Here is a 12,614-nt window from a genome sequence, read left to right as displayed (position 1 = left end):
GACTTCAATGTTCGGTACTGGCTGAGACTGCTTGTTGACGTTCTTACGGTGGACGGAATCACAGCCAATCTCACCGCCTACCGTGTTGGGTGGCAAGCGGGTTGGAGGGATTGCAATTACCGTCCGACAAACTCTTTTGCTCGAACCATGATCGGAGGACTCGTCGTTCTCGGAGGCAGACCTTTTGCGTGGTGGTTCAGCTGGGCGAGATTCTGGAATAAATGCAGACACCTTTTGATCCCTTTCACATGTTCCAGAATGGACGCTGCCCAGGCGAATGGTGGGTCTCGTTAAACACCTCCGCTTTGCTCTCCTCATCATCCTAACGGCTACAAATGCTGACTCTTCAGTTCGTTTGCGCTTAAGGCAGACAGGAACGAGCGAAAGTCGCTCAAACAATAGACACAAGAAGTCCATTTGAAAGTACTTGAAAAGGACAGTTCAAACTGAATATTTTTATTTCAAGTTTCGGATCGACTATATGGGGGAGACCTGAGGGATCCTGATTGGAAAGTACGATTTCGCCACTTTTCCCATTATTTTTAAACAAATCTGATTTTGAAGACATATCCTATTACGAAATAATTGTAATTTAACTAATAACGCATATAGTTCAATAATATTTATTCATTTTCACTAAGATTTGAAAGAATTAATAACAAATGAAAATGCCACAGTACTCTTAACAGCTGTTGAAACAACCGGTTAGAAAACAGAGGGCGTAACGCTCATTGCTTTCGTGCGAAGTAAGACCCAGATAAAGAAAAAGAGAACAGTGATGACAATTTCAACTGTTTATTTCGTGGCAAGATAAAACATTTCAGTCTCAAAATATGCCTCTTCAAAAATACACCTGTTTTTATGGCCGATGGGTGTAGTACAATACAAGGTCATTGCAAATAATTAGATATAAAAAAACAATTTACTTACCATTCCTGCGGAGTCTTTATGGTTGTGCAATAAAGACAAAGATCCTTTCCTTCGAACTATACAGATAGCCAATCTTGGCGCAGCAAACGAAACACAAGTTCTAACAAACAGCAAACAAACAGTCTCATGAGTTTTTTCAGGCCAAATTTAACATGCTATGGAACCATTCAAGGCACTCAGAGGTCAGAGCACTGGAGAACATCCCAGTTAGCCCACGGCTTTACATTTTTGGTTTAAACTCAATTTAATTCAATCAATTAATTTCATTTACTTCAATCAGATTCTAAACACATTGTTATATTTAAAATGCTAGTTTTTTTCCCCGTCGGGTTTAGTTTCCTATTAGCCAATACAAGTTAACAATTCGTCGCGAATTTGTTCAAGTAAATGTCAAAAAATTAAAAAAGGACTGGAAAGAACCATAGATTTAAAACATGAGTTTTTGTTGGCGTAGAGCTTACAGTGCTTATCGGGGTTACATGTTCTCAAAAAAGAATAGTACGCGGTTCTTATTTCTCTAAATGAAATGCCAAATCCAATTGCATTTTAAATAAGGGTTTCGCAAAATCGTTTCGCTATTTTGGTTGCCTTTAGGCGATATTTGAGTGTTTCGCAGCCCATTGCCTGGGGGCTGTTTCGCACAGCGTTCCGCGTTTTAGTCGCTGTTCGTTTCGCGTTTCGTTTTCGCGTTTTAGGGATGCCCGCGCTAGGTGTCAAAATTATCTATTTCCCTCCGGCAGCCGGTGGGCGGCTGGGCGCTAGGTGTCAAAATTGTCTATTTCCCCCGGTAGCAAATAGGGCGTTGTGCCCTTTGCGAAGCCTGTGCTGCACAGACAGACGAATTAAATGTGAATTTTGATCTGTATTACTTCAAATCCTAATCAAATATATTTTAACATTTATCTGACATTTAAGAAACACAAAGAAATTTGACTCTTGAAAATTGACAGTTGTGTGAAACTAGAGGTTCATTATCGATAAAAATACTTTAATCGAAACATCGTAGATTTTAATATTTCTGACTGTACTAAGAATCGAACGTTGAACCTCGAATGTCACAGACTAGAGCAGAGCTATACCGTTATACCATACTGGTACAACTTATGCAAGGCATTTGATTTGTATGTACAGTACTCTCGTTGCGTTAAGTTATCGAACATAACCGATACAGATAAGTCTGTAAAATATAGATACCGATATCGATATATCGAATGTCTATACTTCGCGTTATATCGCCATTCTAGCATCCACCTGATTGTGTTCACCGATTCAGGTGTGCAATAGCTATTTAACACCAACGCCTACTGGCCGGGGGGAAATAGACATTTTTGTCACTAGCGCCCCCGGCAGCCGGGGGAAAATAGGCGTGACCAAATCATATCATTCCATCTGTCATCTGATCGTTTCACGGAACCAACTGCTGCAGATCTTCTATGATGATCTTCCATGAGTGTTATTCAACCAGGGCCAGTATATCAGACAATATCGGGGAACGAAGATGAGGTTTCATTTACAGGTGATGGCTCATTTTTTTGTTGTTAAATAATTCAGAATCTTTTCCGGTACCTCTTGAATTGCATTCTTGCCCGCCCATTTACAAAAATGTCATTAATTTATTGTTTTTTTGTAGTAAAGCATTGCTGAGGTTGAAAGATAGACTGCTTCAGCATTGGCATTCAATTCCTCTGTTGGATTTTTGTCTACGTGAAGAAGAGAGATGCCATTGACCATTGAGGTATATCACCATGCTTGTTTCTTTAAAAGTTACCATTGATGCAGTGTCCAATTTCAGCAAGATGTGAAGAGTTGGGTTCATCACAGAAAACCCTGGTTAGGGGAATTGCCAGTTGACAAATATAGCCCTTGATGAAAAAGTGACTCTTGGAATTTTGGATCCAAGGGACTTAGAAGATAATCACTTCAAGGTACTTTGCGTATAAAACTGTGTGGACAATGAGTTAACAGTTATTATTTTATTTGTTTACTTGTTATCTTTGTTTTCTACATCTTTATGTTTCAACCCAGAAGTCATTGGTTCAGTCTGCCAAACAAAGGCAAGGGCTTGGATGGCAACAGTCCTCCACTACAAGGAATGGTAACACAAGGATGTTTTAGATTTTGTTTAAATAAAAATGTTTGATTGTTAGCAGCAGATTATTCTAATAAAAACTCTTGAAGCAAGTGTTTCTTTTGAGAATGGTTATAGGTGAAACATCTTGTTGTCTATCTCATCGTATAACATCTAGCAGTCCTTGCTCAAGACAGACAGGTAAAAAGTTATTTTGCTCTAAGATCAAGTTTATGACATAAGAAAGAGCATGCTTTTATTGATAATCAACTGCTACAGTATTTTTTCATTTTAAAGAAAATTGAATATCAAATCACCTAGCCCATCACCAGGGAACGAGATTTGGAACGAGGAATAAAAAGTTGAGTAGAGGAAGAAATAAAAGAACATGGGGGGAACAAATGAAAAGAAATCGGGACTAGTGCGCCTGTGTGTTGGTGACCATTTTCCGCGCTCATGTGAAACCATCGTTGGAAGAGTTGGAAAACATTTTAATGAAAATTGAATGGTATTTGATCAAATTAGCCGATTCTACGATGAACGTTGCTGTAGGCTTGAGAGCGCTGGAAGGATGTGAATTGTCCAGCGTCGTGTAAGTCGATCACTGCTCCAAAAAATAATAAGTCATTTCCTCCTTGTTCAAGGTAAGTGATGTATGTAGTTTATCCCAATTTGTACCTTCAATATCGGCGCTAAATCCAGTCGGAGCCAGTTGGTCATTGACTGGCGATGGCTGTGATTCCAACGAGTTGATTCCCTCTCCGCCAACAGCCATTTGATGTTGCATTAGTGTCTGTTTGTTGTTGTATACTGAAACTCGCACCTCGGATCGAGCGAAAATGACATGCGATCTCACTCCCCTCTGCTACCACAGGAAAGAAAATTGTTACAAATTGTTGAACGTGGGAACGGTTCGTTTTCCCTTTACCTGCCCGATTGGTTTTCCGCACCAACGAGCTTCGAAACCGTTGCCTTCTCGTTCGATTTCAACGTAAGCTCCGGCGCAGTCCAAAGTGTAGGGGGCGCTCATATTGTGGAATGTAAGCAACAAATGAAGACCAGGATCCGTCTAGTAAATTATTATTATTTATTTTATTTTATTTTTTTTTTTTGTTTCACATTGCTCAAAATAATTTTACCAGGACCACTTACCTTGATATGCAAATCGCATTCTTGTTCTGGCGATTGGGCGTCGTCTCGAATTTCGGATTCTGATGAGGCCATTTGGCGACTAAATCGACCAGAAAAATTGGTCGACAAAGCCCGTCGAAGGGGCAAAGGCTGGGAGCGTAGGAACTGGCGGAATGCGGGACTGTTGACCAAGTCTGTCGGATTCGTGATCGATCGTTTGGTTCGTTTGAAAACAGATTGAAGTAAACCAGAAGTCCGTCGGAGGAATGAGGACGAAGTGTCTTTGGGATTGGTCAGAGAGTTGACGATGGTGCGGATGCGGTTGAGAAGGATATCGTCGTTGCGGAATTCCGGCGGAGACTCGTCTTCAACAACGTCAACTACCGTGTCCTGCTCATCGTTTCGATCGATCTCCGAAATGGCGGCTGACTGGTCTGATCCGCTCCCTTCCGCGGGCGATTCGACTTTAACGAGAATTGGGTCACCCATTTCGACCACGCCCAAAATGTCGACGGGTCCGTCTTGTTCGTTTTTGATATCGGGTTCATCCATGGCGGGGAATTCCACTGCAACCGGTGGCATTTCGCTGACGAGACCACCGCTGCCTTCTGTCCCGTCGTCGTTTTGAGTTGCCGGAATTGCGTCTGAAATGCCTTGAATTGAATCAGCCAATCCACTTCCCTGTTCATCGTTTGATTCCGGCTCGTCTATTTTGAGTCCACTTGGCCCTGGATACGGTCCACTACCGTCGGACTGCTTCAGCTGGTCACCATTCATCTCCGTTGTTATTTCGTCCAATTGCAAATCGTTTGGCTGCAAATGTGCGCTGGATTCTTCTGTCTGCACTCCAGTTGATTTCGTTAGCCAGCTGGCGGAGGACGTGGTGGTTTCGATTTCTTCGGCGTGCGTGTCGACGGCGAATTCCAAATCGCTTTTGAAATCCGCAAGTGTCACCGCTTGCGGTTCGTTTGTTTCAGTTGTTTCAACTTGTTTGATCTGACTTTCAGATTGAGGCAGATCTGGAACGGACATGAGAATGTGGGCGATATCCTGGAAATCCTCCTTCAGTTGAGAAGCGACGTCAGGGAATTCTTCCTTCAGCTGAGAAACGACGTCAGGGAATTCGCTTGCGGATGGGACGGACTCGTCTGTTTGTGTTTTGGCTATTTCGACTTGGACGCTTTCCGTCACCATTTCGGTTGGCTGTTGCGTTGCTGGTGGCTGGATGGATTGGGGCGCCACCAACACTGTCGCCGGATGAAGCAGAACGGCGTTGTCTATGCTGATCGATTCTTCGTTCTTCACACTGGACGCTGGCGGAGGTGAGGTATGTGGCCGCAGTTGTTCTTGTTGCATCATATTTTCAAGCAATTCGGCCTTGGTTTCCACTTCGACGTCCATCAGCTGGACGCCGCTGGTGATGGACTCCATGTTGAACTCTTGGAGCGAAGATGCAGTCGTGAAGATTGGCACCTCTTTCTGAGTGCCGCCACCGCCGAGTGAGTCGCCTCGTTGCGATTCTTGGCCGTTGATTGCCAGCACCTGATTGATTGGCAACTCTGTCGTCGGCGGTGGTGATGGTGGTGGATCCGTTATGTCAGCGACGGGCAATTCCGACACGTCCGTCGATTGCTGTCGATTTTCGGTTGTCTCTGCTTGGACGTGGTCGTTGACCCGAGAAAGAGCATCTGAAGGTACGGCATCCTCAACGGTTGGTGCGTGAGGCGAGATGGTGGTGAAGACGATGACGTCATCAGTGACCTTGAGTCCCGTCAAACCGGTCGACGTCTCCTCTTCGTGTTCGGATTCCGCTACTTGAATCGAGTCGGTGGAAACAGTTAGGTCTTTGATGGCCGGAATGGAGGTGGTCGTCATTTTCGATTCGATTGCGAATTCTTCTTCAATCGTCCGCCATGTGGTCAATCCAGCAGTCGTCGATAAATCAGAGAGTGATTCTCGCCTCTTGATTTCGTCTTGTTCCTCATCGTGTTGCTCTTCTTCTTGTTCATCAAAACGTGACTGCAAAGATAATTCCTCTTCCGGTTCGGGCTGGATGTTGTTTTCCGCTGGAATCCAATACTCGACGGAGCTTTTATCGCCGCGTTTCAGGTAAATCACGGACGGATTTGCGCCACAATTGCGTCCACCTTTTATTTTTTTTTAAATTTATTTATTTATTTATTTTTTAATTTGTAACAAAATTGGAATTGACACGAATGGAGCGTTTAAAATGCGACCATCAAATGAATGAACATTAGTTTCTTGTATATATTTTTGGAAATCAAATGTGTTTGACAACGTGACAAGTTTGAATGAACTGCTCGTTTACCTTGAATAGATGCGACCAACGAGGCGACCAGGACGAGGTGGTGGATAATCATAGCTGATTGGCCACGCAAGATGAATGAATGGACAGAAATTCAAACTGCTATTCAACGGAAATGGAAGAAACGATCCGCTCCGCGTGACGTTGATGGAGCAACTGACTTTGGTGGCCGGGCCAGCTGAAAGCAAAAGTCTGCTCTTGCCATCCCCCCTCGTTTTTCTCTCTCTCTCTCTCTCTCTCTCTTCTTTTGCCATCGGTTGTTGTTTAAAAAATAAAAAAAATTTAAAAAATCTTTTTTGGCGCAGGTCAACCGCCTCAGAAAGGGGATGATTGTTGTTTTGGAGGTTGCCACACGTAGACGCAGCTCCTCCTTCTGCTGGAGCCCTTCACCTTTTCGTCCGCCCATTCGATGAGAGAGGCACACACGACGACGATGGACGTGGAGGAGCAGCAGCGCACCGCAGTTTACCTTCCCTCGCCTCTATCCATCCGAAAAGCTGTCAGGTAAACAGTCATCCGCATTCCTTTTTCGTTTTTATGAGAGAAAGTGTGTCTGTATGACCGTTGCTATTGAAAATGAAGAAGAAGAAGAAGAGAAGAAAATAGAAAAAGGGATCAGAGAGGGTCAGGTTATCAGGGGGGTCGACATTCGGACTTTTTGAAAAATGGAAAAAAAAAAAAATCAGAAACAAGACAAAGTTAGAAACTACTCCACCCCCGCCTCTTGACCTTCCATGTCGAAAACGTTAAAGATGGAAGAATGAAATGGAACCATACCAACAGCCTTCTTTTTCCCCTTCGCTTTTTCATATCATCACAATCGTCTTTAACTTTTTTTTTAATGGATTTCGTTATGTGCATTTGTAGAAAGGGAGATGGGGGTCATTTTCTCCAACTTTCTCCGTTTGAAGTAGTTTGTATAATTCATGAGGCATCGTCTAGATTCAAGTTCAACCTACTGGAATGATCTTCCCTTCCTTACGAAATTCAAACGGATAAAAATGAGTCCGGCGAAAGTGGTTTTCCCTACTTGCACCCGGACGAGTGAGGTGGCCGAAAAGGTTAAATAGCATTCCGTATTCTCTACTTAATATTGAAAACGTGTTTGACATTAAAAAGGGCAAGCCAAGAAAATCTTTCTTTTTCAGATTGTGCTCAACTTTTTCCATTGTCGGTTGGGTTTTGCTGTTCTTTTTTTCTTTCCTTTATTTCAACTAAAGAATGGCGCACTATTTTCTAAAAATGGATAGAACCGTGGCCGTGAACGGCTGAGAGAGTTGAACACAGAAAGAGGTGAAGTCCTCCTCATCGCGTGTATCGTTAGTTGATGAGGCCGTGTCATTAGCCACGGCCGCGTGTTCTCGTTGCCACAAGTTGTTGCTCAACGTCCGCGTTTCACATGGCGAAAGGTCAAGTTCTTTGCCATTGGAAAGATGTGGCGTCGACAGCATGCGAGCAAGGGCCCACATAAACTTTTCTCTTGGGGAGGGAGCTTTAATTGGAGGTAGTTACATGATGATTATGTTTCATCGTGTGCATCTGTTTTCGTTTGCATTTTTGTATGGCCTTGAGACTGGGGCCGTAAGAATGGGATGGCCGGGCCAAAGTTATTTCAGACGAGCTGCCAACGAGCAGCAGGGGCTCCCGGTCGCAACCCTTTTTTTTTTTCTTTTTCAACCACACAATCACGGCCGCCACATGAATTCTTCCTTATTTCATTTTTCTTCCAGACCAGAGTGCAAAAGATTTCAATCAACATTTTTTTCCTAAAAAAAAATGTATCGTGCAGTTGTTTAGTCCTTTGAAAACTGTGTTTAGCTGATAGTTGCGCACCTTGGAGCCACATCAGCTATGGCCGCAATCATCTTGCCCTTGGCCAGGCGAACTAAAATCGGCATTTCAGAAAAGTCATTCCCTTTTGTCGGCCTTCAATTTTGAGCTTTAATTTACTAACGGGTTTGAGTTAAACGAACGTTTAAAGAAAAAGGCGAAGAATAAGAAAACCGTTTAATTTTTTGTTTTTCACGGAACATTCACGTTCCACTGAAAGAAAAGAAAACAACAGTTTAACCTTTTCGACTTGAACTGTATCAAAGGCAAACGTGCGCTCCTATGGATTTCTTTTTCGTTCTTTTCTCGGCCGAGTGTGACGATGACGATCTTATTTGAGGCGAGTCGATTCTACCGTTTTCAGCAAATGTCAAACCTTTTCTCATATCTGAATGAAACTGACACTGGGATGACGGCATTAACAATTCACGCTTTGTTTACAGCCGTTTTTGTTTGAAAGAGCTGAAATGATTTCATTCGAGCGTCTTGTAACGGAACGTATTTATAGTTTTTTGCCTCTTCTTTTTGACGCGCATCGAAATGCTGATTTACAAGTTTCCGAAGAAACTGGTTGCGAACCATTTGGGGCTTGCAGCAATGACAGGGAAACGTGAAAATGGTTGATAAACATGCGCGGCTTCTCTGCCAATCTGTTCCCGTTCATCTTGGTGTCGTCGCTGTCCTTCCTTGGACAAATGGCGTGTGTTCGTTTGATAAATCCGAGAACCAAGAAAACGAGACAATATCTGGATGACCCAGTGCCGCATTCGCCCCTCTCCCAATCCGACAATAGTTTTTCTTTTCTTTCATTTTTGTATTGTGTCCACCTTTTTGTTCCAGCCGTGCGACATTCGTTCGTTATCGGCAAGTTAATGATTCTACCGATACGTTCCTCAGCGACGCTCCAGGTCTAGCGATGCATTTAACTATAGACAATCATCCAACTCTTTGGCTATTCATTTGTCTTTGTTCAGGCTTATAGGAATGCATTTTCAAACCACTAAAGCGGAGAAGGGGGTTATTATTAAAGAAACAACAACAGGAGGGGGGACTGGAGCCAAGGGGGTTCGTTGGTAGTCGTTGTCTTCCAGGTGAACAAATCGGGGTCAACACGATGCGCAGAGACGCCGTGCCCTGAAAAATCCCCCCCTCCCCACTTCTTCCCACATGGATCCTGAATAAATCGGATAGGTTAAAGTACGAGGGGCTATACAGGATAAGGTCTACTAATATTAATGGAGGACTCTTGATGGAAAGAGGGGTTGGATTGAGGGGGATAAGATGCTGCAGGATGTTTTGTATACACAAAAAGAAGAAAATGCGATCTCACAAGGAAATGAAACTTACACATTCAGAGAAAAAGAAAGAAAAAAAACGCCGTCTTGATATAAATAGTTTAAGCGCTTTCTCTTTGAATCTCCCCCTTTTATTCTGTAGGCCTCCCACGCGCTCGTTCTCTTGAAGAAATTCGTTTTCACCTAGGACTGGAAAACAACCAAGAAGAAGACCAAAAGGCAACGACCGAAGGTTAAAACACTTGGGCCACAAACGAATTCATTTGTTTTACCTTTGTATTAGCAATTGTATCGTTCCATTCCATTGGACGTTAATCGAAATCAGGCGCACTTTTTTTTTTAAATTCAATTAGTAACAGTTAACAGAACAGCAGTTTCTCCTACAACGAGCAGTTGAATTCCTTTTACACGCGTGTTTTTTGTTTGTTTTTTTGTGCGTGCGTGCGTGCGTTTAGAAGAGTAGAAAGGTGTCGACTTCACGCGTCGACAAGTTTATCTCTCATTTTTATTTTGTTGTATGCGTTAATAGGGAAAGAAGAGGATGGTGGGCGGGTTCTATAATCATTGACTTGGTATAAATGTCCATCTTTTATTGTATTCCCTGAATAGTATGGACTTTGAAGTCGCACAGCTTCTTATTTTTCGTTTGGTGTTGTCGCTGTCCGTCTCCGGTTGCCACCTGGACGCAGAAGAATCCCTTTGCATTGTTTAGAAGAACATCATTCACGCACATCCCAATCAGTTGGAAACCAAGAAATGTTATCCTTGCCTTTAATCGCCGTCTGTGTCGTAGCGCTTTTCACATCTGCAGGTAAACTAATAAACACGTTGATTTCATCGTGCAATTGCAAACGACCAATTCAAACTAACAATCGTTTAAACGTGATCGCCGTCATCTTTTCGAAAAATGTAGGAATCTTGGAGTCGTTTTCACGTGGCTTACAGGCAGCCGCCATCCTCAACATGAATCGACCGCAGCAAAGGCCCCCACAGACGACAACCGAGACAACACCTGAAAAGGATGTTGCCAGTCATTGGCAAATGAACAGTTCGTTCACTTACATGCCGACGATGAGCGGCGCCCTACAGCGTGTCGGTAATCAATGAAAACAATCTAGAAATGCGTCTTTGATAGAGCAATTGTTGGGACTGTGCAGATTTATGCGAAGGAAACGTTCTCGTCCCATTATCCGATGTGAAAAAGGAATTGACATTTAAATCGTCCCAGTTTCCATTCAAACGCTCCGTGCCTCTGCTGTGTTCGTGGAACGTCAAGGTAACAACCCCCTCAACAACAACAAAAAAAGAGCCATCGAATTCATTTTAATTGTTCTCGCATTATTTGGTCGGACTGGCCAATGACGATGCAACAGGTGGATAACAAGTGCCGTCGCGGTCTAGTCACGATGGTCATTAATGAACGCAGTCGACTGTCGGCCGATAGGAGATGTACCAAAGGATATTATCGCGTCTCTCCATTCATGAAAGAAGCCAAGTAGAAAAGCACTTACTCCTTTTGGCCGCATGTACTCATTTCCAAAATTATTGATGGAACAGAATATGTGGTCGTATCAACACGGTGCCGGCCTTCCAGTGGTACGTGGAGGATCAACAGCCAGAAAATGTGACCATCACGTTGAAGCATAACGGACTCGACGACGGCTATTCCGAGGGACTCGGTTTTACTCTTTCAGGCGAGTCCCTTGTTGAACATTGGAAATTTACTTGGCCACTTTGAATATTCGTTGTTTCAAAATGATTCAGGTGAATGTCTGGCTGACGCGTCTGACATGACGACTAGCAAAGCAACCAGATCCTACACTCATTGGCTGCATGAACTTTCAAAAAGCCAATCGGCATCAACGGGGGCTCTTACGGTCGTCTTGCCGTTCGTGACTTTAGACGATATGCCTTTGGAGGGGGCCATCGCAGATGACTCTGCCCATCTTGCAAATACAACCGACAGTGAAGCAGAGACTGCCATCCAGCCATTGCAAAATGTTGTCATCAAAGTGACCACTTCGTTGTCGAACAACAACACGAATACGACGCAACCCGTTGCTGACCGATTGCAGGCCAATTCCAATCAAACCGGGACGGTAACTGTTGGTGTAGGCAAAAATGTGACGGCCCCTGTTCATTTGCCGATCACCGATCATAATGATGTCACCGAGATGCCCCCAAAGTTGATCAGACGACCGCATCAGCGAATGATAGAAACGCGCCCGGTCATGCTGTCGACTTCAAAGTGCCCGAAGACGATAGCGAAATCCCGTGGCTGATTGTCGAATCCCTTAAACCCATTCCTTCACCTTTGAAAATGTATCCAGACATCCGCAGTCGCCAACCCAGCCGGCCGGTGCCCTACGATAATAATCCCGACATCCCGTGGCTCATTTTGAAGTCGCCTGACTCGACTCCATCGGTTCCAACCACCCGCCCAGCACCGACCCCTAAAAGTCCTTCACCTACTGCGATTGTTCCAATCAGACGTCCTCTGCCCACCACTGCCCGACCGACCACCCACCACTGGCCAATGCGCCATTCTGCCCAGACTAACAATAGACTCATTTCTTCCTTTATTCGGCCTCAAAGACCAAACGTTCCTGTCCGTCCGCAAGTGCGGCCAACAACTTCTATCGATAATCAAGGCATTCCGTGGCTTATCCTGAAATCTCCCGATCCTAGTCCGTCATCATTGGAAATGTTTCATTACCCGGAAAGTCCAACTACGAATGAACTTGTTTCCAACGAGGACAACGACGATCGATCCTCTGATTATTTCTTTTCGAGAACTTGATGGTTTTTTTTTCGTATTTAACTGAAACCAACGTCATTCGACTCCAACCCCAATTGAGGAAAACTAAAATTCTATAATTACATCCCGAGTTATCCAGGCAAAAATTGTTTGTATTTAACTGCTGCTGTTTTAACTTGCACTTTATCCTCCCCGTTTTGTTCTAGGCGATGCTAAAATCGAATTTTCTGAAAAATAAATGCATTTACATGTGATGCAACTGTTGAAAAATGCACG

The 12,614-nt window shown here is 43.7% G+C and overlaps 2 protein-coding genes across 3 annotated transcripts; one reads left to right on the top strand and one right to left on the bottom strand.

The window, feature by feature from the left end:
• Positions 1-3,228: 3,228 nt before the first annotated feature.
• Positions 3,229-6,601, bottom strand: LOC116933332. Of its 2 annotated transcripts, none has more exons than XM_045173846.1 (5): positions 6,459-6,601; positions 4,151-6,276; positions 3,927-4,067; positions 3,677-3,863; positions 3,229-3,602 (listed from the first exon to the last, which is right to left on the bottom strand). In XM_045173846.1, exons 1-5 carry the CDS (start codon positions 6,508-6,510, stop codon positions 3,520-3,522), a joined length of 2,589 nt encoding a protein of 862 aa, XP_045029781.1. In that variant the 5' UTR covers positions 6,511-6,601; the 3' UTR covers positions 3,229-3,519. The 2 variants fall into 2 exon arrangements, with proteins under 2 accessions (XP_045029781.1, XP_045029783.1); XM_045173848.1 differs by having other exon boundaries at positions 3,677-3,860.
• LOC116923728 lies at positions 6,505-12,592 on the top strand. The gene is made up of 8 exons (XM_032930243.2): positions 6,505-6,645; positions 6,761-6,959; positions 10,190-10,391; positions 10,494-10,676; positions 10,738-10,856; positions 10,954-11,075; positions 11,138-11,274; positions 11,345-12,592. Exons 3-8 carry the CDS (start codon positions 10,337-10,339, stop codon positions 11,860-11,862), a joined length of 1,134 nt encoding a protein of 377 aa, XP_032786134.2. The 5' UTR covers positions 6,505-6,645; positions 6,761-6,959; positions 10,190-10,336; the 3' UTR covers positions 11,863-12,592.
• Positions 12,593-12,614: the final 22 nt, after the last annotated feature.

This window comes from Daphnia magna, linkage group LG5 (assembly GCF_020631705.1).
Source record: "Daphnia magna isolate NIES linkage group LG5, ASM2063170v1.1, whole genome shotgun sequence".
Classification (NCBI taxonomy): domain Eukaryota; kingdom Metazoa; phylum Arthropoda; class Branchiopoda; order Diplostraca; family Daphniidae; genus Daphnia; species Daphnia magna.
This window is presented reverse-complemented; position numbering and strand designations above follow the sequence as displayed.

Bases quoted from the DNA above. Each gene is read 5' to 3' on its own strand.
- LOC116923728 (XM_032930243.2), top strand. From the start codon at position 10,337: ATGTTATCCTTGCCTTTAATCGCCGTCTGTGTCGTAGCGCTTTTCACA. The intron at 10,677-10,737 runs GTAATCAATGAA...GGGACTGTGCAG, and splicing joins CGGCGCCCTACAGCGTGTCG to ATTTATGCGAAGGAAACGTT. The intron at 11,275-11,344 runs GCGAGTCCCTTG...AAAATGATTCAG, and splicing joins ACTCGGTTTTACTCTTTCAG to GTGAATGTCTGGCTGACGCG.
- LOC116933332 (XM_045173846.1), bottom strand. From the start codon at position 6,510: ATGATTATCCACCACCTCGTCCTGGTCGCCTCGTTGGTCGCATCTATT. The intron at 6,277-6,458 runs GTAAACGAGCAG...AAAAAATAAAAG, and splicing joins GTTGGTCGCATCTATTCAAG to GTGGACGCAATTGTGGCGCA. The intron at 3,603-3,676 runs GTACAAATTGGG...TTTTTGGAGCAG, and splicing joins ATTTAGCGCCGATATTGAAG to TGATCGACTTACACGACGCT.